The 23,457-nt window shown below is 49.9% G+C and overlaps 1 protein-coding gene across 8 annotated transcripts in view; it reads left to right on the top strand.

Annotated features, from left to right (window-relative positions):
* The window catches only part of ARHGAP45 (Rho GTPase activating protein 45), a 381,773-nt gene extending 378,215 nt beyond the window's left edge, over positions 1-3,558 (top strand). For 4 of the 8 annotated variants that reach the window (XM_069216458.1, XM_069216455.1, XM_069216456.1 and 1 more), the window contains 2 exons: positions 336-447; positions 528-956. In XM_069216458.1, coding sequence (XP_069072559.1) covers positions 336-447; positions 528-826 — 411 coding nt within the window. In that variant the 3' untranslated portion in view covers positions 827-956. Of the gene's footprint in view, positions 1-335; positions 448-527 lie in introns of all 8 variants that reach the window. The other 4 variants (XM_069216459.1, XM_069216457.1, XM_069216454.1 and 1 more) reach the window with 2 other exon arrangements.
* The last annotated feature ends 19,899 nt before the right edge of the window (positions 3,559-23,457 follow it).

Genomic DNA, 23,457 nt, shown 5'->3' with positions numbered 1-23,457 from the left:
AGGGGCTTAATTAGGAAAGAAAAACTGTGCTTATAGAGAAAATAAAATAAAAACTGCCCTCCAGGGAAAGACCTTAACAGGAGAAGCAAAGATGTGCCTTTGATTAAAAATTAATTAATCAAAAAACATGATCCCATCTTCATCAAGGGAAACTGGACTTAAATAGAAAAATGCTAAGCATAAAAGAAAAAGGGAAGACAGCCGCCGCTTAGAAATAGATAAGAAAAGGTTGCCCATGCCTTTTAGAGATAAAAATAAAAAAAAATAGACTTGTATCTCGATTGGACCAGGTGGACGTGTGACAAGGGCTAACTCAGTTTGATGCATTCTTCCAGGAGGCTACGCCAATACCGGGAGCAGACGGGCTGAGCAGTGGAGGCACCCCGCTGCAAGGGACCCCGGAGGAGGAGAAACTGGACACAGATTACCACCGGGAGACATTCAGAGGTAGGTGAGGTTGGTCTGAAGCACAAAGCTCCTTAGGGCTGGGCTTTATTGGGCATTCAACACTATTCTCTTTTCTCCAGAGCATTCATTGGGCTCCACTGAATCTGGGGAGCAGTCGGCGGACTCAGACTCCGAGCTGGAAGACGACGGTATCTCTGGAGGACCGCCTCAAGTCGAGGGAGCTACATCCACTCAGGTACAGAGGAGGCAGCTGATGAAACAGGAGAGTGAAACAAGTACAGACGATGCTTTGTATGGAGACGACAGCAGTGAGGGACAGCTGAGCCGGCCCTGCAGCATAGGTCACTCAGATCCAGACATCTCGAGCACTCGGCACCTGAGCAAAATAGAGGACGAGACAACCCCGTCTGCAAACTGAGACACTCAGGAGTGGGGCCAGAGAGGGCTCCAGGAAGATGACTCGCAGAATACAACACAAACCAGTCAAATAATGTCCTCTGGGGAGACCACAAGGCACCCAATTGCAAGCTTCTGACTGCCTCGGAATAGAACAGTGGCCATGGGCTCAGCTGTAGGCAGGTAGTCAGTTAGTCTAGCCAGCTTCTAGGTATTATCAGGGTCTCACTTCTGCCCATGCACCACCCCACTGAAGGGAAGCGTTTCTTTTGGATAACCAACATGATTCAGAAGCATCGCTTCAAAGGCCTCAAGTTAATCCCTACGGCATAAAACCCCTTGTGACAATCTTCTGATCCTTGTTGTCTGCTGGGCGGACAAGTCAGTGCATCTCTACCTGTAAATGTAGCAAATTTCCGTCAGCGATATGACTTCCTGAGAAAAACATTGACACTGGAAGATCAAAGTGCGTCCTGCACAGAAGAACTCTTTGAATGGGACTTAATGGACCAATTGGGCGATGATGGGATGCTTCTGCTGAACTCGCTGCACGAGGAGCACTTTATCCCTCAGCTGGAGCATCTGGATTTTTTCTTGCAAGTATGACCAGCACTGCTGTGGCAAGGGGACTGTACCTGAGAGACAGAAGTGGCTCTGCAGGGAGGTGCTTCTTGCAGATCCGAGACCAGGTACACCATCTGGATGAAACAGAGAAAGTACGCCAGCTCTAACGCTGCTGCGGGTAAAGAACAGTGATGATGCGGCAGCTATTCTATGACTCCATGGATGCCACGATGCAAGTCTGAATCAAAGCCTGCTCTTCTGCCTCGGCGAGAGGCATCTGAACTGTTATGGCCTATGCCTGATCTTTGATGCACAGGCTTGCACCAGCACTGTCCATGCTGCACCTGTATGTGGGTGAAGTTTGGAATCAGGAAAGCAAGAGAAAAAACAGGCTGTCCTGCTTGCCACCTCTGCGGACAGGGTCAGTGCACTGGCAGTGCCCGAGTACTACTGATGTGTTATCTGCAGGACTCCTCCACTCCTGCCTCCAGTGTTTACCTGTTCTGTGTGCCATGGAAGTGAATACTGCAGAGCACATTGCACTGGATGTATGTCGTATGATTGCCCCCGTGTGTGTGTGTTACGGAACCTTGCACTGCCACAGTAATTGTTTTACAAGAAGCTTACTCTGTCTGCAGTGCACCTCTTCTCAAAGTACAAAAGTGAGCTTGCGTGATATGTGTATGAATTCAAAGTCTGCACACTGCACAGAGGAAACACAAGCAGTTCCTTAAGTGTTTCCTGTGCTTCTAACACTCACCCATCTTCTCTTGCATTCTTTCCACACCTGGAATCTCTATCATAGTCCATCCAAAAGCACTCCTCCTGCTTTCAGCGGCACAGGTTTAGATTCTGGACAAGACTGGTGGCTTACGCGCAAGGCACCACGTTCACTGCACATCTCTGAGCAGCTTTTCACCTCCCATCAGCCTTCTATGTCTGTGGCCTCCACAGGACAGAATGTGTGGAGCCCTTTTACTGCTGGTTCCAGCCCTCCAGCCTGCAGCTGTGCCCCAGGCCCCCTCGCTGCAGAGCCTTGAGGAGGGGTCAGAGAGGCTCTAGTTCAGGGTAAACAAGCTACTGTTGCCAAAGTATCAAACGGCTGTGGTGCTGCAGACATCTCGCAGAGAATAAACTCAGCAGCAGGCGCATCAACCGGGGTTTACATTCTCAACTGTAGAGTTCAACCCCAGAGATGAGTTCATCTAAACCCTTCAGCACTCTCTCCCTGGTACTGCAGATGTCACCTCATCACAGGACATCAGTTGTCCTAAACCACATCCCTGCAACCTTAGCACCTGCTACCAGACGGAACCCTTACCTCATAATGTGCATCAGGCGACACGTGTGCACCCAGTGCGTCACCGTATGGGATCGGAGCACCATCTGCCTCACCAACCTGTGCGCCATAAGCCTTTACCTACTATGCTCACTATCTCAAATCACTTTTATCCCCAAAATACTCTCAGCTCAATATTCAGCACCAGATGGACGGTAACCCCATTTCACTCCACATCCCTTCAGCCTAACTGTGGAACACCAGAGCTCAAAGTTCTGCCACTTCAGCTTCTGAAAAAAGTACACTCATCCCCTCCCCCATTAAATATAACCCTTCCAGCACCACAGCCTGCCTCCTAGGCGACCCCACTGTTAGCCACCCAGCTGGTACAATACCACACATCTCCAGACCTTGGTGGCGGGGTAGGTACCATCTCTGAAAGGTGGTGCACACACCACTCCTAAACAAGATGCCTCCTGGAATAGACGACCCTGATCATACCTAGTAATTCAGTACAGAACTGCACATCTACAGGCCTCTCACCCTCTCACCTCTGAAAGCTGCTGCTGCTGTCTCTCTCTCTTTCTCTCCCCCGCCCCCCGGTCACTGACGCTTGCTCTGTAACACTGGGTCAGAGACTGTAGTCAGAAAGAGCGCTGATGCATTCATCAACCCAGCAAGGTAGGCACATCAGTTTTTGTGTGTAATATTTTGTTTTCTTTATTAATTAATTCAGTTTCTGATTTTCTGTGGTAGCGATGTGAGGGCACAAGGAGCAGGAGTGCCACAAAGCACCAGGGAAATGTGCCTTCTTCTCATATGTGTATATAAAAGTGCTTGGGCTATGCAATCTGTATTATAATGTAAGGTTTGTAAGTCTTTCTAAATAAACATTCACATTTGTCATATGATCGCAGCACTGTCTGATTTACCGAAGTGGGTGACACTCCTACTCGCCAAGGACTCCAAAAACAAAAAAAAACAAAAGTCTGCAAATAAGAAAGGAGGTGGCTTTCTTTAGTGGGAACCCCTTTAACAAGAAGCATTTGCAATGCAATAGGTCTTGCATTTGCTTGAGTTAGGGCTATTGGTCTTGTAAATGCCTAACTGGACTTTTCTTGCCGCATAGTTTGTTCCTCTCTGTCACATAATTCCAGTGGCCTCGTGTAGGAAGCTGGCTCTGTATATACTATATCAAAATGAGAGATAGTGTGCACAGAGTCCAGGGGTTCCCCAGAGGCTTGACAGAGGTGATAATACTAATGCTCTGTGGTAGTGTGGTCGAGCAGAAGGCTTATCAGAGGGTAGTTTTAAGTATTTGTTGTACACACACAACCAGTAGAGGAAACACACACTCAATAACTTAACTCCAGACCAAGAGGATTTTATATACAAAAAAGATTTTTGTTACTTTATTACTAGCACCACAAGCCTCAGTTCAGATGTAAATACTGTTGCAGGTAAGTACTTAGCATAGACATCAATGCAACTTTGTTTCCCTTTAGTCAAAAACACTTTTTAAGAAAACAGAGAATATCTATTTAAAAAGTGGACACAGTGCATTTTCCGAACAGTTTCTGGGGGAAGAAAATAAAGTACAGTTTTAGAGGTAAGTACACGACTTACAGTTCCAGTCTCGGGGTTACAGGTGGTCCACCATTGGGGGTTCAAGATAACCCCAAACACCCACAACCAACAACACGGGCTGGCCGGGTGCAGAGGTCTAAGTTGAGCAATTTTAACATGGGCTCCTATAGAGACAGGGGGTACTCTGAATTCGGTCTACCAGCAGGTAAGTACCCGCGGCTTGGAGGGCAGACCAGGGGGGATTAGAGGAGCACTTGAGTGGCCCCAAGTAGGCACCAATCCCACACCCTCAGTGGCACAGGGGCGGCCGGGTGCAGGGTGCAAACAGGGCATCGGGTTTCCAATGAAACTCTATGAGGGGACGACCCTAAGGGTCACTCAGGTGCTGCAGGCAAGGTCCAGGGAGGTGTCTTGGGCACACCACCGGTCAGACAGGGAAAAGGGCTGCCTGTCGATAGTCGCTGCACCGGGTGTCGATTTCTCGAAGACCTGGTGGCTGCGGTACAGTGGGTCCTTTGGCATTGGTTATCATCATCCAGGGCACTCGCGGTCAGGGGTGGGTCCTCTGGATTCCCTCTGCAGGCATCGTGGTAGAGGGGTGGAGAGGTCAAACCAGGGTCGGCACTTGGTCGCCGTTGCCTGGGGGTCCTCTATGGTCGTTTGGGCCACCTGGACTCGGGCGTGGGCGTCGGGTGCAGAGTGGTTAGGACTCATGCTTCTGGAGTGAGAGTCCTTTAGAAGAGGTTTATTCTTTTCTTCTTTGGACAGGGCAGCTGTCCACCGGAGTTCTTGATCCTCTGTGATGCAGGCAGTTCCCTGGAGGTTTTTTCTGAGGTCGCTGGGCCTGCAGGACACATCGCTTTCCTTCTGCATGTTCCTTGAAGCAGGAGACAGGCCGGTAGGGCTGGGGACAAGTCAGTTGTTGGCTCCTTGCCTTCTCTGCTGGGGTTTCCGCTAAGCAGTCCTTCTTCTTGTGAGGTTGTCAGGTATCTGACTAGCTTGGTTCAGGGAGCCCTTAAATACAAGATTTAGGGGCATTTTAGGGGTCAGAGGACAGTAGCCAATGGCTACTGTCCCTGAGGGTTGCTACACCATGCTTGTGCTTACTCCCTTTGAAGGGGGGGAAGCACATTTCTATCCCTGTTGGCCTTGATCCCCCAAACCAAGATGGAGGATTCTGCAAGGAGGGGGTCACTTCAGCTCTGGACACCTTAGGGGTGGTCCTGGCTGAGGTGTTGACTCCTCCTTGTTTTTCCTAATTATCCCTCTGGACTTGCTGCCAAAAGTGGGGCTCTGTTCGGGGGCTGGACATCTCCACTAGCCAGAGTGCCCTTGGGCATTGTAACACGAAGCCTGAGCCTTTTAGGCTCACCGCTAGGTGTTACAGTTCCTGCAGAGGGGAGGTGTGAAGCACCTCCACCCAGTACAGGCTTTGTTTCTGGCCTCAGAGAACACAAGTGCTCTCACCGCAGGTGGTCAGAAACTCGTCTCTTTGTGGCAGGCTGGCACAGACCAGTCAGTCCTGCACTGAAGGATTAGGTAAAATACAGGGGGCATCTCTAAGATGCCCTGTATGTGCATTTTTTTATAAATCCCACACTGGCATCAGTGTGGGTTTAGTATTCTGAGAAGTTTGATACCAAAATTCCCAGTATTCAGTGTAGCCATTATGGGACTGTGGAGTTCGTTTTGACAAACTCCCAGACCATATACTTAATATGGCCACACTGTACTTACAATGTCTAAGAATGGACTTAGCCACTGTAGGGGCATATTGCTCATGCAGCTATGCCCTCACCTGTGGTATAGTGCACCCTGCCTTAGGGGTTTAAGGCCTGCTAGAGAGGTGACCTACCTATGCCACAGTCAGTGTTTCTGTGTGCATGGCACCCTCAGGGGATGCCATGTCGGCTTTGCTATTGCAGATTGTGTTTGTTGGTGGGGGGAGTAAAAGGCAGTGTGCATGTGTTCGGTGAGGGGTCCTTTAGGGTGGCACAACACATGCTGCAGCCCTTAGGGACCTTCCCTAGTCACAGGGCCCTTGGTACCACTGGTACCTTTTACAAGGGACCTATCTGTGTGCCAGGGGTGTGCCAATTGTGGAAACAGTGGTACATTTTTAGTGAAATACCACTGGTGCTGGGGCCTGGTTAGCAGGGTCCCAGCACACTCAAGTCAAGTCAGCATCAATATCAGGCAAAAGGTGTGTGGGTTAACTGCAACAAGGGGCCTTTTCCTACACCCTGCATATAACTAAATCACTTCCATTTACCTTCTTCCTCTACCTGCAGCATAAAATGAAAATATTGCCATTATTCATTATATTTATTTATATTATTATTTTGAGAGAGCTTAAAAAGACACTGACTGGTGGGAGGGGTGATTATTTTGGGGTCCCCCCAACCTGAAGTGGGGGTCCAGAAATGACATAGAAAGAGGGTGTCATTCTGAACGTTTTGAAGGTGGTCCCATTGTCCTAGGACAAAATAGCATTTGTAAGAAACATGGTCATGTAACCATAAAGTCAGCCCCTAGAGAGCATAACCACATGAAAATAGAATGGCAGAAAATAACACAGTGTAACCATATGTTCGATGGCATGTGTAGCTGCAGATACACATGTTGTGCATAGTCCGCCATCTGGTGTTGGGTCGGAGTGTTACAAGTTGTTTTTCTTCGAAGAAGTCTTTCGAGTCACGAGACCGAGGGACTCCTCCTCCTTTGCTTCCATTGCGCATGGGCGTCGACTCCATCTTCGATTGTTTTCTTTCCGCCATCGGGTTCGGACGTGTTCCTTTTCGCTCCGAGTTTCGGGCCGGAAAGATAGATACGTCGGTATTATTGCGTTCGGGATCGGGTTAGATAGAATTGACACCGAATCGTGAAGAGCTCCGGTAACCCTTCGGGGTAATTTCGATCCCCCGTCGGGGCCTGGTCGGCCCGACCGCGTGTAACATCGAGGCTGATGGAACGGACCCCGTTCCGATTCTGTCCTAAATGCCACAACAAATACCCATATACAGACCAACATTTGGTCTGTAACCTGTGCCTGTCGCCCGAGCACAAAGAAGAAACGTGTGAGGCCTGTCGTGCGTTTCGGTCCTGAAAAACGCTCTGTGACCGGCGAGCCAGAAGACTACAGATGGCGTCCACGCCGACAGGACGACGAGGGTTCGAGGAACAAGGAGAAGAAGAGGAAGCCTTCTCCATCCATGAATCCGACTCGGAAGAATTCGACGTCGAGGAAACCGTGAGTAAGACGTCGAAACAAGCACCACACAAGAAAACAGACAAGGCCCAGGGGACGCCACTGCCAACAGGCCATGGCTCAACCCATAAAGTAGGTGACCGTCCATCGGCACCGAAAAAGGCCGAATTGGACGCCGAGAAATCTCGACTCCGAAAAAGAGAAAAGTCGCCTCGGAGCCGAAAACAAGTAAAGACACGGTTTCGGTGCCAAAAAGACCAGCAACCGAACCGACTACCAGCTCATATTCAGAGGAACAATCACTGTCCTCTCAAATGCGCAAACACAGATTTGAGGAAGAGTTACAGACCACTGACGTAGACCACACTCAAAAGCGGATCTTTATACAGAGTGGGACAGGGAAGATCAGCACTCTTCCCCCAATTAGGAGAAAAAGGAGACTTGAGTTCCAAACACAGGAACAAACACCACAAACAAAAGTGGCGAAGAAGGTAACTCCGCCACCCTCTCCTCCACCTGTAACTCAGATATCACCGGCACAGACTCCATCGCACTCACCGGCTCACACCTCCATGAGCCAAGAAGACCAGGACGCTTGGGACCTGTACGACGCCCCAGTGTCAGACAATAGTCCTGAGGCGTATCCTACCAAGCCCTCACCACCCGAGGACAGCACAGCGTATGCACAGGTGGTAGCTAGGGCAGCAGAGTTCCATAACGTGTCGCTACACTCAGAACCTGTTGAGGATGACTTCCTTTTCAACACCCTCTCCTCCACCCATAGCACCTACCAGAGCCTGCCTATGCTTCCAGGAATGCTAAGGCACGCAAGGCAGATCTTCAAAGAACCTGTCAAAAGTAGAGCAATAACTCCGAGGGTGGAGAAAAAATATAAAGCACCGCCCACAGACCCTGCTTTCATCACCTCACAGCTGCCACCAGATTCAGTTGTAGTAGGGGCAGCTCGCAAAAGAGCCAACTCCCACAAATCAGGAGATGCACCATGTAGGAAGTTGGCTCTGTATGTGCTATTTCAAAGTAAGGAATAGCATGCACAGAGTCCAAGGGTTCCCCTTAGAGGTAAAATAGTGGTAAAAAGAGATAATACTAATGCTCTATTTTGTGGTAGTGTGGTCGAGCAGTAGGCTTATCCAACGAGTAGTGTTAAGCATTTGTTGTACATACACATAGACAATAAATGAGGTACACACACTCAGAGACAAATCCAGCCAATAGGTTTTGTATAGAAAAATATCTTTTCATAGTTTATTTTAAGAACCACAGGTTCAAATTTAACATGTAATATCTTGTTTGAAAGGTATTGCAGGTAAGTACATTAGGAACTTTGAATCATTTCAATTGCATGTATACTTTTCAAGTTATTCACAAATAGCTATTTTAAAAGTGGACACTTAGTGCAATTTTCACAGTTCCTGGGGGAGGTAAGTTTTTGTTAGTTTTACCAGGTAAGTAAGACACTTACAGGGTTCAGTTCTTGGTCCAAGGTAGCCCACCGTTGGGGGTTCAGAGCAACCCCAAAGTTACCACACCAGCAGCTCAGGGCCGGTCAGGTGCAGAGTTCAAAGTGGTGCCCAAAACGCATAGGCTTCAATGGAGAGAAGGGGGTGCCCCGGTTCCAGTCTGCCAGCAGGTAAGTACCCGCGTCTTCGGAGGGCAGACCAGGGGGGTTTTGTAGGGCACCGGGGGACACACAAGCCCACACAGAAATTTCACCCTCAGCGGCGCGGGGGCGGCCGGGTGCAGTGTTAGAACAAGCGTCGGGTTCGCAATGGAAGTCAATGAGAGATCAAGGGATCTCTTCAGCGCTGCAGGCAGGCAAGGGGGGGCTTCCTCGGGGAAACCTCCACTTGGGCAAGGGAGAGGGACTCCTGGGGGTCACTTCTGCAGTGAAAGTCCGGTCCTTCAGGTCCTGGGGGCTGCGGTGCAGGGTCTTTTCCAGGCGCCGGGACTTAGGTTTCAGAGAGTCGCAGTCAGGGGAAGCCTCGGGATTCCCTCTGCAGGCGGCGCTGTGGGGGCTCAGGGGGGACAGGTTTTGGTACTCACAGTCGTAGAGTAGTCCGGGGGTCCTCCCTGAGGTGTTGGTTCTCCACCAGCCGAGTCTGGGTCGCCGGGTGCAGTGTTGCAAGTCTCACGCTTCTTGCGGGGAGATTGCAGGGTTCTTTAAAGCTGCTTCTTTGGATAAAGTTGCAGTCTTTTTGGAGCAGGTCCGCTGTCCTCGGGAGTTTCTTGTCGTCGTCGAAGCAGGGCAGTCCTCAGAGGATTCAGAGGTCGCTGGTCCCTTTGGAAGGCGTCGCTGGAGCAGAGTTCTTTGGAAGGCAGGAGACAGGCCGGTGAGTTTCTGGAGCCAAGGCAGTTGTTGTCTTCTGGTCTTCCTCTGCAGGGGTTTTCAGCTAGGCAGTCCTTCTTCTTGTTGTTGCAGGAATCTAATTTTCTAGGGTTCAGGGTAGCCCTTAAATACTAAATTTAAGGGCGTGTTTAGGTCTGGGGGGTTAGTAGCCAATGGCTACTAGCCCTGAGGGTGGGTACACCCTCTTTGTGCCTCCTCCCAAGGGGAGGGGGTCACAATCCTAACCCTATTGGGGGAATCCTCCATCTGCAAGATGGAGGATTTCTAAAAGTTAGAGTCACCTCAGCTCAGGACACCTTAGGGGCTGTCCTGACTGGCCAGTGACTCCTCCTTGTTATTCTCATTACTTTCTCCGGCCTTGCCGCCAAAAGTGGGGGCCAGGGCCGGAGGGGGCGGGCAACTCCACTAGCTGGAGTGCCCTGCGGTGCTGTGACAAAGGGGTGAGCCTTTGAGGCTCACCGCCTAGGTGTTACAGCTCCTGCCTGGGGGAGGTGTTAGCATCTCCACCCAGTGCAGGCTTTGTTACTGGCCTCAGAGTGACAAAGGCACTCTCCCCATGGGGCCAGCAACATGTCTCTAGTGTGGCAGGCTGCTGGAACTAGTCAGCCTACACAGACAGTCGGTTAAGTTTCAGGGGGCACCTCTAAGGTGCCCTCTGGGGTGTATTTTGCAATAAAATGTACACTGGCATCAGTGTGCATTTATTGTGCTGAGAAGTTTGATACCAAACTTCCCAGTTTTCAGTGTAGCCAATATGGTGCTGTGGAGTTCGTGTTTGACAGACTCCCAGACCATATACTCTTATGGCTACCCTGCACTTACAATGTCTAAGGTTTTGTTTAGACACTGTAGGGGTACCATGCTCATGCACTGGTACCCTCACCTATGGTATAGTGCACCCTGCCTTAGGGCTGTAAGGCCTGCTAGAGGGGTGTCTTACCTATACTGCATAGGCAGTGAGAGGCTGGCATGGCACCCTGAGGGGAGTGCCATGTCGACTTACTCGTTTTGTTCTCACTAGCACACACAAGCTGGCAAGCAGTGTGTCTGTGCTGAGGGAGAGGTCTCCAGGGTGGCATAAGACATGCTGCAGCCCTTAGAGACCTTCCTTGGCATCAGGGCCCTTGGTACTAGAAGTACCAGTTACAAGGGACTTATCTGGATGCCAGGGTCTGCCAATTGTGGATACAAAAGTACAGGTTAGGGAAAGAACACTGTTGCTGGGGCCTGGTTAGCAGGCCTCAGCACACTTTCAATTGTAAACATAGCATCAGCAAAGGCAAAAAGTCAGGGGGCAACCATGCCAAGGAGGCATTTCCTTACACAACCCCCCCCCCAAACGAAAGAGGATGAGACTAACCTTTCCCAAGAGAGTCTTCATTTTCTAAGTGGAAGAACCTGGAAAGGCCATCTGCATTGGCATGGGCAGTCCCAGGTCTGTGTTCCACCATAAAGTCCATTCCCTGTAGGGAGATGGACCACCTCAACAGTTTTGGATTTTCACCTTTCATTTGCATCAGCCATTTGAGAGGTCTGTGGTCAGTTTGAACTAGGAAGTGAGTCCCAAAGAGGTATGGTCTCAGCTTCTTCAGGGACCAAACCACAGCAAAGGCCTCCCTCTCAATGGCACTCCAACGCTGCTCCCTGGGGAGTAACCTCCTGCTAATGAAAGCAACAGGCTGGTCAAGGCCATCATCATTTGTTTGGGACAAAACTGCCCCTATCCCATGTTCAGAGGCATCTGTCTGCACAATGAACTGCTTAGAATAATCTGGAGCTTTTAGAACTGGTGCTGAGCACATTGCTTGTTTCAGGGTGTCAAAGGCCTGTTGGCATTCTACAGTCCAGTTCACTTTCTTGGGCATTTTCTTGGAGGTGAGTTCAGTGAGGGCTGTCACAATGGATCCATATCCCTTCACAAACCTCGTGTAATACCCAGTCAAGCCAAGGAATGCCCTGACTTGAGTCTGGGTTTTTGGAGCTACCCAGTCCAGAATAGTCTGGATCTTGGGTTGGAGTGGCTGAACTTGGCCTCCACCTACAAGGTGGCCCAAGTAAACCACAGTTCCCTGCCCTATCTGGCATTTGGATGCCTTGATAGAGAGGCCTGCAGATTGCAGAGCCTTCAAAACCTTCTTCAGGTGGACCAGGTGATCCTGCCAGGTGGAGCTAAAGACAGCAATATCATCAAGATAAGCTGTGCTAAAGGACTCCAAACCAGCAAGGACTTGATTCACCAACCTTTGGAAGGTGGCAGGGGCATTCTTTAAACCAAAGGGCATAACAGTAAACTGATAATGCCCATCAGGTGTGGAGAATGCTGTTTTCTCTTTTGCTCCAGGTGCCATTTTTATTTGCCAGTACCCTGCTGTCAAGTCAAAGGTACTTAAGAATTTGGCAGCACCTAATTTGTCTATGAGCTCATCAGCTCTAGGAATTGGATGGGCGTCTGTCTTGGTGACAGAGTTGAGCCCTCTGTAGTCCACACAAAACCTCATCTCTTTCTTTCCATCCTTGGTGTGAGGTTTGGGGACTAAGACCACTGGGCTAGCCCAGGGGCTGTCAGAGCGCTCAATTACTCCCAATTCCAGCATCTTGTGGACTTCCACCTTGATGCTTTCCTTAACATGGTCAGACTGTCTAAAAATGTTGTTTTTGACAGACATGCTGTCTCCTGTGTCCACATCATGGGTACACAGGTGTGTCTGACCAGGGGTTAGGGAGAAGAGTTCAGGAAACTGTTGTAGGACTCTCCTACAATCAGCTTGCTGTTGGCCAGAGAGGGTGTCTGAGTAGATCACTCCATCTACTGAGCCATCTTTTGGGTCTGATGACAGAAGATCAGGGAGAGGTTCACTCTCTGCCTCCTGATCCTCATCTGTTACCATCAACAGATTTACATCAGCCCTGTCATGGAAGAGCTTAAGGCGGTTCACATGGATCACCCTCTTGGGGCTCCTGCTTGTGCCCAGGTCCACCAGGTAGGTGACCTGACTCTTCCTTTCTAGCACTGGGTAAGGGCCACTCCATTTGTCCTGAAGTGCCCTGTGAGCCACAGGATCCAGAACCCAGACTTTCTGCCCTGGTTGGAACTCAACCATTGCAGCCTTTTGGTCATACCAAAACTTCTGGAGCTGTTGGCTGGCCTCAAGGTTTTTGCTTGCCTTTTCCATGTACTCTGCCATTCTAGAGCGAAGGCCAAGTACATAGTCCACTATGTCCTGTTTAGGCTCATGAAGAGGTCTCTCCCAGCCTTCTTTAACAAGAGCAAGTGGTCCCCTTACAGGGTGACCAAACAGAAGTTCAAAGGGTGAGAATCCTACTCCCTTCTGTGGCACCTCTCTGTAAGCGAAAAGCAGACATGGCAAGAGGACATCCCATCTCCTTTTGAGCTTTTCTGGGAGCCCCATAATCATGCCTTTTAATGTCTTGTTGAATCTCTCAACTAAGCCATTAGTTTGTGGATGGTATGGTGTAGTGAATTTGTAAGTCACCCCACACTCATTCCACATGTGTTTTAGGTATGCTGACATGAAGTTGGTACCTCTGTCAGACACCACCTCCTTAGGGAAACCCACTCTGGTAAAGATACCAATGAGGGCCTTGGCTACTGCAGGGGCAGTAGTTGACCTAAGGGGAATAGCTTCAGGATACCTAGTAGCATGATCCACTACTACTAGGATATACATATTTCCTGAGGCTGTGGGAGGTTCTAGTGGACCAACTATGTCCACACCCACTCTTTCAAAGGGGACCCCCACCACTGGAAGTGGAATGAGGGGGGCCTTTGGGTGCCCACCTGTCTTACCACTGGCTTGACAGGTGGGGCAGGAGAGGCAAAACTCCTTAACCTTGTGGGACATATTGGGCCAGTAGAAGTGGTTGACTAACCTCTCCCACGTCTTGGTTTGTCCCAAATGCCCAGCAAGGGGAATATCATGGGCTAAGGTCAGAATAAACTCTCTGAACGACTGAGGCACTACCACTCTCCTAGTGGCACCAGGTTTGGGGTCTCTGGCCTCAGTGTACAGGAGTCCATCTTCCCAATAGACCCTATGTGTTCCATTTTTCTTGCCCTTGGACTCTTCAGCAGCTTGCTGCCTAAGGCCTTCAAGAGAGGGACAGGTTTCTTGTCCCTTACACAGCTCCTCCCTTGAGGGTCCCCCTGGGCCTAAGAGCTCAACCTGATAAGGTTCAAGCTCCAAAGGCTCAGTTCCCTCAGAGGGCAGAACTTCTTCCTGAGAAGAGAGGTTCTCTTTTTCTGACTGTGTTGCAGTTGGTTTCCCAACTGACTTTCCTTTTCTCTTGGTAGGCTGGGCCTTTCTTCCAGACTCCAGCTCTACTTTTTCACCCTGTGCCTTGCATTGTGTTCTTGTTTTTACACACACCAGTTCAGGGATATCCAGCATGGCTGCATGGGTTTTTAGTTCTACCTCAGCCCATGCTGAGGACTCCAGGTCATTTCCAAGCAGACAGTCTACTGGGATGTTTGAGGAGACCACCACCTGTTTCAGGCCATTGACCCCTCCCCATTCTAAAGTTACCATTGCCATGGGATGTGCTTTAGTCTGATTGTCAGCGTTGGTGACTGTATAGGTTTTTCCAGTCAGGTATTGGCCAGGGGAAACCAGTTTCTCTGTCACCATGGTGACACTGGCACCTGTATCCCTCAGGCCCTCTACACTTGTCCCATTAATAAAGAGCTGCTGCCTGTATTTTTGCATGTTAGGCGGTCAGGCAGCTAGTGTGGCTAAATCCACCCCACCCTCAGAGACTAGAGTAGCTTCAGTGTGGACCCTGATTTGCTCTGGGCACACTGTTGATCCCACTTGGAGACTAGCCATTCCAGTGTTACCTGGATTGGAGTTTGGAGTGGAACCTTTCTTGGGACAGGCCTTGTCTCCAGTTTGGTGTCCAGGCTGATTACAGCTACGACACCAGGCCTTTTTGGGATCAAAGTTTTTACCCTTGTACCCAGGATTGTTTTGTGAAGAGACTCTGGGCCCACCCTCCTGTGCAGGTTTTTGGGGGCCTGTAGAAGACTCTTTACTATTTTTATTTTTGGCTGTCTCACCACCTTTCCCCTGGGGAGGTTTTGTGACCCCTTTCTTTTGGTCACCCCCTGTGGAAATTTTGGACACCCTTGTCTTCACCCAATGGTCCGCCTTCTTTCCCAATTCTTGGGGAGAAATTGGTCCTAGGTCTACCAGATGCTGATGCAGTTTGTCATTGAAACAATTACTTAACAGGTGTTCTTTCACAAATAAATTGTACAGCCCATCATAATTACCACTGCCTTGAATCCAACCATCTAGTGTTTTTACTGAGTAGTCTACAAAGTCAACCCAGGTCTGGCTCGAGGATTTTTGAGCCCCCCTGAACCTAATCCTATACTCCTCAGTGGAGAATCCAAAGCCCTCAATCAGGGTACCCTTCATGAGGTCATAAGATTCTGCATCCTTTCCAGAGAGTGTGAGGAGTCTATCCCTACACTTTCCTGTGAACATTTCCCAAAGGAGAGCACCCCAGTGAGATCTGTTCACTTTTCTGGTTACACAAGCCCTCTCAAAAGCTGTGAACCATTTGGTGATGTCATCACCATCTTCATATTTAGTTACAATCCCTTTAGGGATTTTCAACATGTCAGGAGAATCTCTGACCCTATTTATGTTGCTGCCACCATTGATGGGTCCTAGGCCCATCTCTTGCCTTTCCCTTTCTATGGCTAGGATCTGTCTTTCCAAAGCCAATCTTTTGGCCATCCTGGCTAGCTGGATGTCCTCTTCACTGGAGTTATCCTCAGTGATTTCAGAGTTGTTGGCCCCTCCTGTGAGGGGACGAGCATCTCTGACTATTATTTGTGGAGTCAGGGCTTGAGAGGCCCTGTTCTCCCTAAATAGGACTGGTAGGGGGGAATTTTCCTCCAAGTCACTATCTTCATCCTCTGTGTTGCCATCCTCAGAGGTGTTGGCCTTTTCAAACTCTGCCAACAGCTCCTGGAGCTGTAGTTTGGAAGGTCTGGGGCCCATTACTATTTTCTTTATTTTACAGAGTGACCTTAGCTCCCTCATCTTAAGATGGAGGTAAGGTGTGGTGTCGAGTTCCACCACATTCATCTCTGCACTAGACATTATGCTTCTAAAAGTTGGAATACTTTTTAAGAATCTAAAACTAGTTCTAGGTTCTAATTCAAACTTTTAACAAACTTTTAAACTCTAAAAGAAATGCTAACAGGGACTAACACAAGGCCCTAGCAGGACTTTAAAGAATTTAGAAAACTTTTCAAATTGCAAAAATCAATTTCTAATGACAATTTTGGAATTTGTCGTGTGATCAGGTATTGGCTGAGTAGTCCAGCAAATGCAAAGTCTTGTACCCCACCGCTGATCCACCAATGTAGGAAGTTGGCTCTGTATGTGCTATTTCAAAGTAAGGAATAGCATGCACAGAGTCCAAGGGTTCCCCTTAGAGGTAAAATAGTGGTAAAAAGAGATAATACTAATGCTCTATTTTGTGGTAGTGTGGCCGAGCAGTAGGCTTATCCAAGGAGTAGTGTTAAGCATTTGTTGTACATACACATAGACAATAAATGAGGTACACACACTCAGAGACAAATCCAGCCAATAGGTTTTGTATAGAAAAATATCTTTTCTTAGTTTATTTTAAGAACCACAGGTTCAAATTTAACATGTAATATCTTGTTTGAAAGGTATTGCAGGTAAGTACATTAGGAACTTTGAATCATTTCAATTGCATGTATACTTTTCAAGTTATTCACAAATAGCTATTTTAAAAGTGGACACAGTGCAATTTTCACAGTTCCTGGGGGAGGTAAGTTTTTGTTAGTTTTACCAGGTAAGTAAGACACTTACAGGGTTCAGTTCTTGGTCCAAGGTAGCCCACCGTTGGGGGTTCAGAGCAACCCCAAAGTGACCACACCAGCAGCTCAGGGCCGGTCAGGTGCAGAGTTCAAAGTGGTGCCCAAAACGCATAGGCTTCAATGGAGAGAAGGGGGTGCCCCGGTTCCAGTCTGCCAGCAGGTAAGTACCTGCGTCTTCGGAGAGCAGACCAGGGGGGTTTTGTAGGGCACCGGGGGGGACACAAGCCCACACAGAAATTTCACCCTCAGCGGCGCGGGGGCGGCCGGGTGCAGTGTTAGAACAAGCGTCGGGTTCGCAATGGAAGTCAATGAGAGATCAAGGGATCTCTTCAGCGCTGCAGGCAGGCAAGGGGGGGCTTCCTCGGGGAAACCTCCACTTGGGCAAGGGAGAGGGACTCCTGGGGGTCACTTCTGCAGTGAAAGTCCGGTCCTTCAGGTCCTGGGGGCTGCGGGTGCAGGGTCTTTTCCAGGCGTCGGGACTTAGGTTTCAGAGAGTCGCGGTCAGGGGAAGCCTCGGGATTCCCTCTGCAGGCGGCACTGTGGGGGCTCAGGGGGGACAGGTTTTGGTACTCACAGTCGTAGAGTAGTCCGGGGGTCCTCCCTGAGGTGTTGGTTCTCCACCAGCCGAGTCGGGGTCGCCGGGTGCAGTGTTGCAAGTCTCACGCTTCTTGCGGGGAGATTGCAGGGTTCTTTAAAGCTGCTTCTTTGGATAAAGTTGCAGTCTTTTTGGAGCAGGTCCGCTGTCCTCGGGAGTTTCTTGTCGTCGTCTAAGCAGGGCAGTCCTCAGAGGATTCAGAGGTCGCTGGTCCCTTTGGAAGGCGTCACTGGAGCAGAGTTCTTTGGAAGGCAGGAGACAGGCCGGTGAGTTTCTGGAGCCAAGGCAGTTGTTGTCTTCTGGTCTTCCTCTGCAGGGGTTTTCAGCTAGGCAGTCCTTCTTCTTGTTGTTGCAGGAATCTAATTTTCTAGGGTTCAGGGTAGCCCTTAAATACTAAATTTAAGGGCGTGTTTAGGTCTGGGGGGTTAGTAGCCAATGGCTACTAGCCCTGAGGGTGGGTACACCGTCTTTGTGCCTCCTCCCAAGGGCAGGGGGTCACAATCCTAACCCTATTGGGGGAATCCTCCATCTGCAAGATGGAGGATTTCTAAAAGTTAGAGTCACCTCAGCTCAGGACACCTTAGGGGCTGTCCTGACTGGCCAGTGACTCCTCCTTGTTATTCTCATTATTTTCTCCGGCCTTGCTGCCAAAAGTGGGGGCCGGGGCCGGAGGGGGCGGGCAACTCCACTAGCTGGAGTGCCCTGCGGTGCTGTGACAAAGGGGTGAGCCTTTGAGGCTCACCGCCTAGGTGTTACAGCTCCTGCCTGGGGGAGGTGTTAGCATCTCCACCCAGTGCAGGCTTTGTTACTGGCCTCAGAGTGACAAAGGCACTCTCCCCATGGGGCCAGCAACATGTCTCTAGTGTGGCAGGCTGCTGGAGCTAGTCAGCCTACACAGACAGTCGGTTAAGTTTCAGGGGGCACCTCTAAGGTGCCCTCTGGGGTGTATTTTGCAATAAAATGTACACTGGCATCAGTGTGCATTTATTGTGCTGAGAAGTTTGATACCAAACTTCTCAGTTTTCAGTGTAGCCATTATGGTGCTGTGGAGTTGGTGCAAAACAGACTCCCAGACCATATACTCTTATGGCTACCCTGCACTTACAATGTCTAAGGTTTTGTTTAGACACTGTAGGGGTACCATGCTCATGCACTGGTACCCTCACCTATGGTATAGTGCACCCTGCCTTAGGGCTGTAAGGCCTGCTAGAGGGGTGGCTGGCCTATACTTGCATAGGCAGTGAGAGGCTGGCATGGCACCCTGAGGGGAGTGCCATGTCGACTTACTCGTTTTGTTCTCACTAGCACACACAAGCTGGCAAGCAGTGTGTCTGTGCTGAGGGAGAGGTCTCCAGGGTGGCATAAGACATGCTGCAGCCCTTAGAGACCTTCCTTGGCATCAGGGCCCTTGGTACTAGAAGTACCAGTTACAAGGGACTTATCTGGATGCCAGGGTCTGCCAATTGTGGATACAAAAGTACAGGTTAGGGAAAGAACACTGGTGCTGGGGCCTGGTTAGCAGGCCTCAGCACACTTTCAATTGTAAACATAGCATCAGCAAAGGCAAAAAGTCAGGGGGCAACCATGCCAAGGAGGCATTTCCTTACTGTAGGAAGTTGGCTCTGTATGTGCTATTTCAAAGTAAGGAATAGCATGCACAGAGTCCAAGGGTTCCCCTTAGAGGTAAAATAGTGGTAAAAAGAGATAATACTAATGCTCTATTTTGTGGTAGTGTGGTCGAGCAGTAGGCTTATCCAAGGAGTAGTGTTAAGCATTTGTTGTACATACACATAGACAATAAATGAGGTACACACACTCAGAGACAAATCCAGCCAATAGGTTTTGTTATAGAAAAATATCTTTTCTTAGTTTATTTTAAGAACCACAGGTTCAAATTCTACATGTAATATCTCATTCGAAAGGTATTGCAGGTAAGTACTTTAGGAACTTTAAATCATAAAAATTGCATGTATACTTTTCAAGTTATTGACAAATAGCTGTTTTAAAAGTGGACACAGTGCAATTTTCACAGTTCCTGGGGGAGGTAAGTTTTTGTTAGTTTTACCAGGTAAGTAAGACACTTACAGGGTTCAGTTCTTGGTCCAAGGTAGCCCACCGTTGGGGGTTCAGAGCAACCCCAAAGTCACCACACCAGCAGCTCAGGGCCGGTCAGGTGCAGAGTTCAAAGTGGTGCCCAAAACGCATAGGCTTCAATGGAGAAGGGGGTGCCCCGGTTCCAGTCTGCCAGCAGGTAAGTACCCGCGTCTTCGGAGGGCAGACCAGGGGGGTTTTGTAGGGCACCGGGGGGGACACAAGCCCACACAGGAATTTCACCCTCAGCAGCGCGGGGGCGGCCGGGTGCAGTGTAGAAACAAGCGTCGGGTTTGTAGTGTTAGTCTATGGGAGATCTAGGGATCTCTTCAGCGCTGCAGGCAGGCAAGGGGGGGGTTCCTCGGGGAAACCTCCACTTGGGCAAGGGAGAGGGACTCCTGGGGGTCACTTCTCCAGTGAAAGTCCGGTCCTTCAGGTCCTGGGGGCTGCGGGTGCAGGGTCTCTCCCAGGCGTCGGGTTTTGGATTCAAGGAGTCGCGGTCAGGGGAAGCCTCGGGATTCCCTCTGCAGGCGGCGCTGTGGGGGCTCAGGGGGGACAGGTTTTGGTACTCACAGTCGGAGAGTAGTCCGGGGGTCCCTCCTGAGGTGTTGGATCTCCACCAGCCGAGTCGGGGTCGCCGGGTGCAGTGTTGCAAGTCTCACGCTTCTTGCGGGGAGCTTGCAGGGTTCTTTCAAAGCTGCTGGAAACAAAGTTGCAGCCTTTCTTGGAGCAGGTCCGCTGTCCTCGGGAGTTTCTTGTCTTTTCGAAGCAGGGGCAGTCCTCAGAGGATGTCGAGGTCGCTGGTCCCTTTGGAAGGCGTCGCTGGAGCAGGATCTTTGGAAGGCAGGAGACAGGCCGGTGAGTTTCTGGAGCCAAGGCAGTTGTCGTCTTCTGGTCTTCCTCTGCAGGGGTTTTCAGCTAGGCAGTCCTTCTTCTTGTAGTTGCAGGAATCTAATTTTCTAGGGTTCAGGGTAGCCCTTAAATACTAAATTTAAGGGCGTGTTTAGGTCTGGGGGGTTAGTAGCCAATGGCTACTAGCCCTGAGGGTGGGTACACCCTCTTTGTGCCTCCTCCCAAGGGGAGGGGGTCACAATCCTAACCCTATTGGGGGAATCCTCCATCTGCAAGATGGAGGATTTCTAAAAGTTAGAGTCACTTCAGCTCAGGACACCTTAGGGGCTGTCCTGACTGGCCAGTGACTCCTCCTTGTTGCTTTCTTTGTTCCCTCCAGCCTTGCCGCCAAAAGTGGGGGCCGTGGCCGGAGGGGGCGGGCAACTCCACTAAGCTGGAGTGCCCTGCTGGGCTGTGACAAAGGGGTGAGCCTTTGAGGCTCACCGCCAGGTGTCACAGCTCCTGCCTGGGGGAGGTGTTAGCATCTCCACCCAGTGCAGGCTTTGTTACTGGCCTCAGAGTGACAAAGGCACTCTCCCCATGGGGCCAGCAACATGTCTCTGGTGTGGCAGGCTGCTGGAACTAGTCAGCCTACACAGACAGTCGGTTAAGTTTCAGGGGGCACCTCTAAGGTGCCCTCTGGGGTGTATTTTGCAATAAAATGTACACTGGCATCAGTGTGCATTTATTGTGCTGAGAAGTTTGATACCAAACTTCCCAGTTTTCAGTGTAGCCAATATGGTGCTGTGGAGTTCGTGTTTGACAGACTCCCAGACCATATACTCTTATGGCTACCCTGCACTTACAATGTCTAAGGTTTTGTTTAGACACTGTAGGGGTACCATGCTCATGCACTGGTACCCTCACCTATGGTATAGTGCACCCTGCCTTAGGGCTGTAAGGCCTGCTAGAGGGGTGTCTTACCTATACTGCATAGGCAGTGAGAGGCTGGCATGGCACCCTGAGGGGAGTGCCATGTCGACTTACTCGTTTTGTCCTCACTAGCACACACAAGCTGGCAAGCAGTGTGTCTGTGCTGAGTGAGAGGTCTCCAGGGTGGCATAAGACATGCTGCAGCCCTTAGAGACCTTCCTTGGCATCAGGGCCCTTGGTACCAGAAGTACCAGTTACAAGGGACTTATCTGGATGCCAGGGTCTGCCAATTGTGGATACAAAAGTACAGGTTAGGGAAAGAACACTGGTGCTGGGGCCTGGTTAGCAGGCCTCAGCACACTTTCAATTGTGAACCTAGCATCAGCAAAGGCAAAAAGTCAGGGGGCACCCATGCCAAGGAGGCATTTCCTTACACAACCCCCCCCCCAAACGAAAGAGGATGAGACTAACGTTTCCCAAGAGAGTCTTCATTTTCTAAGTGGAAGAACCTGGAAAGGCCATCTGCATTGGCATGGGCAGTCCCAGGTCTGTGTTCCACTATAAAGTCCATTCCCTGTAGGGAGATGGACCACCTCAACAGTTTAGGATTTTCACCTTTCATTTGCATCAGCCATTTGAGAGGTCTGTGGTCAGTTTGAACTAGGAAGTGAGTCCCAAAGAGGTATGGTCTCAGCTTCTTCAGGGACCAAACCACAGCAAAGGCCTCCCTCTCAATGGCACTCCAACGCTGCTCCCTGGGGAGTAACCTCCTGCTAATGAAAGCAACAGGCTGGTCAAGGCCATCATCATTTGTTTGGGACAAAACTGCCCCTATCCCATGTTCAGAGGCATCAGTCTGCACAATGAACTGCTTAGAATAATCTGGAGCTTTTAGAACTGGTGCTGAGCACATTGCTTGTTTCAGGGTGTCAAGGGCCTGTTGGCATTCCACAGTCCAGTTCACTTTCTTGGGCATTTTCTTGGAGGTGAGTTCAGTGAGGGCTGTCACAATGGATCCATATCCCTTCACAAACCTCCTGTAATACCCAGTCAAGCCAAGGAATGCCCTGACTTGAGTCTGGGTTTTTGGAGCTACCCAGTCCAGAATAGTCTGGATCTTGGGTTGGAGTGGCTGAACTTGGCCTCCACCTACAAGGTGGCCCAAGTAAACCACAGTTCCCTGCCCTATCTGGCATTTGGATGCCTTGATAGAGAGGCCTGCAGATTGCAGAGCCTTTAAAACCTTCTTCAGGTGGACCAGGTGATCCTGCCAGGTGGAGCTAAAGACAGCAATATCATCAAGATAAGCTGTGCTAAAGGACTCCAAACCAGCAAGGACTTGATTCACCAACCTTTGGAAGGTGGCAGGGGCATTCTTTAAACCAAAGGGCATAACAGTAAACTGATAATGCCCATCAGGTGTGGAGAATGCTGTTTTCTCTTTTGCTCCAGGTGCCATTTTTATTTGCCAGTACCCTGCTGTCAAGTCAAAGGTACTTAAGAATTTGGCAGCACCTAATTTATCTATGAGCTCATCAGCTCTAGGAATTGGATGAGCATCTGTCTTGATGACAGAATTGAGCCCTCTGTAGTCCACACAAAACCTCATCTCTTTCTTTCCATCTTTGGTGTGAGGTTTGGGGACTAAGACCACTGGGCTAGCCCAGGGGCTGTCAGAGCGCTCAATTACTCCCAATTCCAGCATCTTGTGGACTTCCACCTTGATGCTTTCCTTAACATGGTCAGACTGTCTAAAGATTTTGTTTTTGACAGGCATGCTGTCTCCTGTGTCCACATCATGGGTACACAGGTGTGTCTGACCAGGGGTTAAGGAGAAGAGTTCAGGAAACTGTTGTAGGACTCTCCTACAATCAGCTTGCTGTTGGCCAGAGAGGGTGTCTGAGTAGATCACTCCATCTACTGAGCCATCTTTTGGGTCTGATGACAGAAGATCAGGGAGAGGTTCACTCTCTGCCTCCTGATCCTCATCTGTTACCATTAACAGATTTACATCAGCCCTGTCATGGAAGAGCTTAAGGCGGTTCACATGGATCACCCTCTTGGGGCTCCTGCTTGTGCCCAGGTCCACCAGGTAGGTGACCTGACTCTTCCTTTCTAGCACTGGGTAAGGGCCACTCCATTTGTCCTGGAGTGCCCTGGGAGCCACAGGCTCCAGAACCCAGACTTTCTGCCCTGGTTGGAACTCAACCAGTGCAGCCTTTTGGTCATACCAAAACTTCTGGAGCTGTTGGCTGGCCTCAAGGTTTTTGGTTGCCTTTTCCATGTACTCTGCCATTCTAGAGCGAAGGCCAAGTAC

This window comes from Pleurodeles waltl, chromosome 12 (assembly GCF_031143425.1).
Source record: "Pleurodeles waltl isolate 20211129_DDA chromosome 12, aPleWal1.hap1.20221129, whole genome shotgun sequence".
NCBI classification, from domain to species: Eukaryota; Metazoa; Chordata; class Amphibia; order Caudata; family Salamandridae; genus Pleurodeles; species Pleurodeles waltl.
The sequence above is the reverse complement of the archived record's forward strand: the minus strand, read 5'-3'. Positions and strand labels throughout refer to the sequence as shown.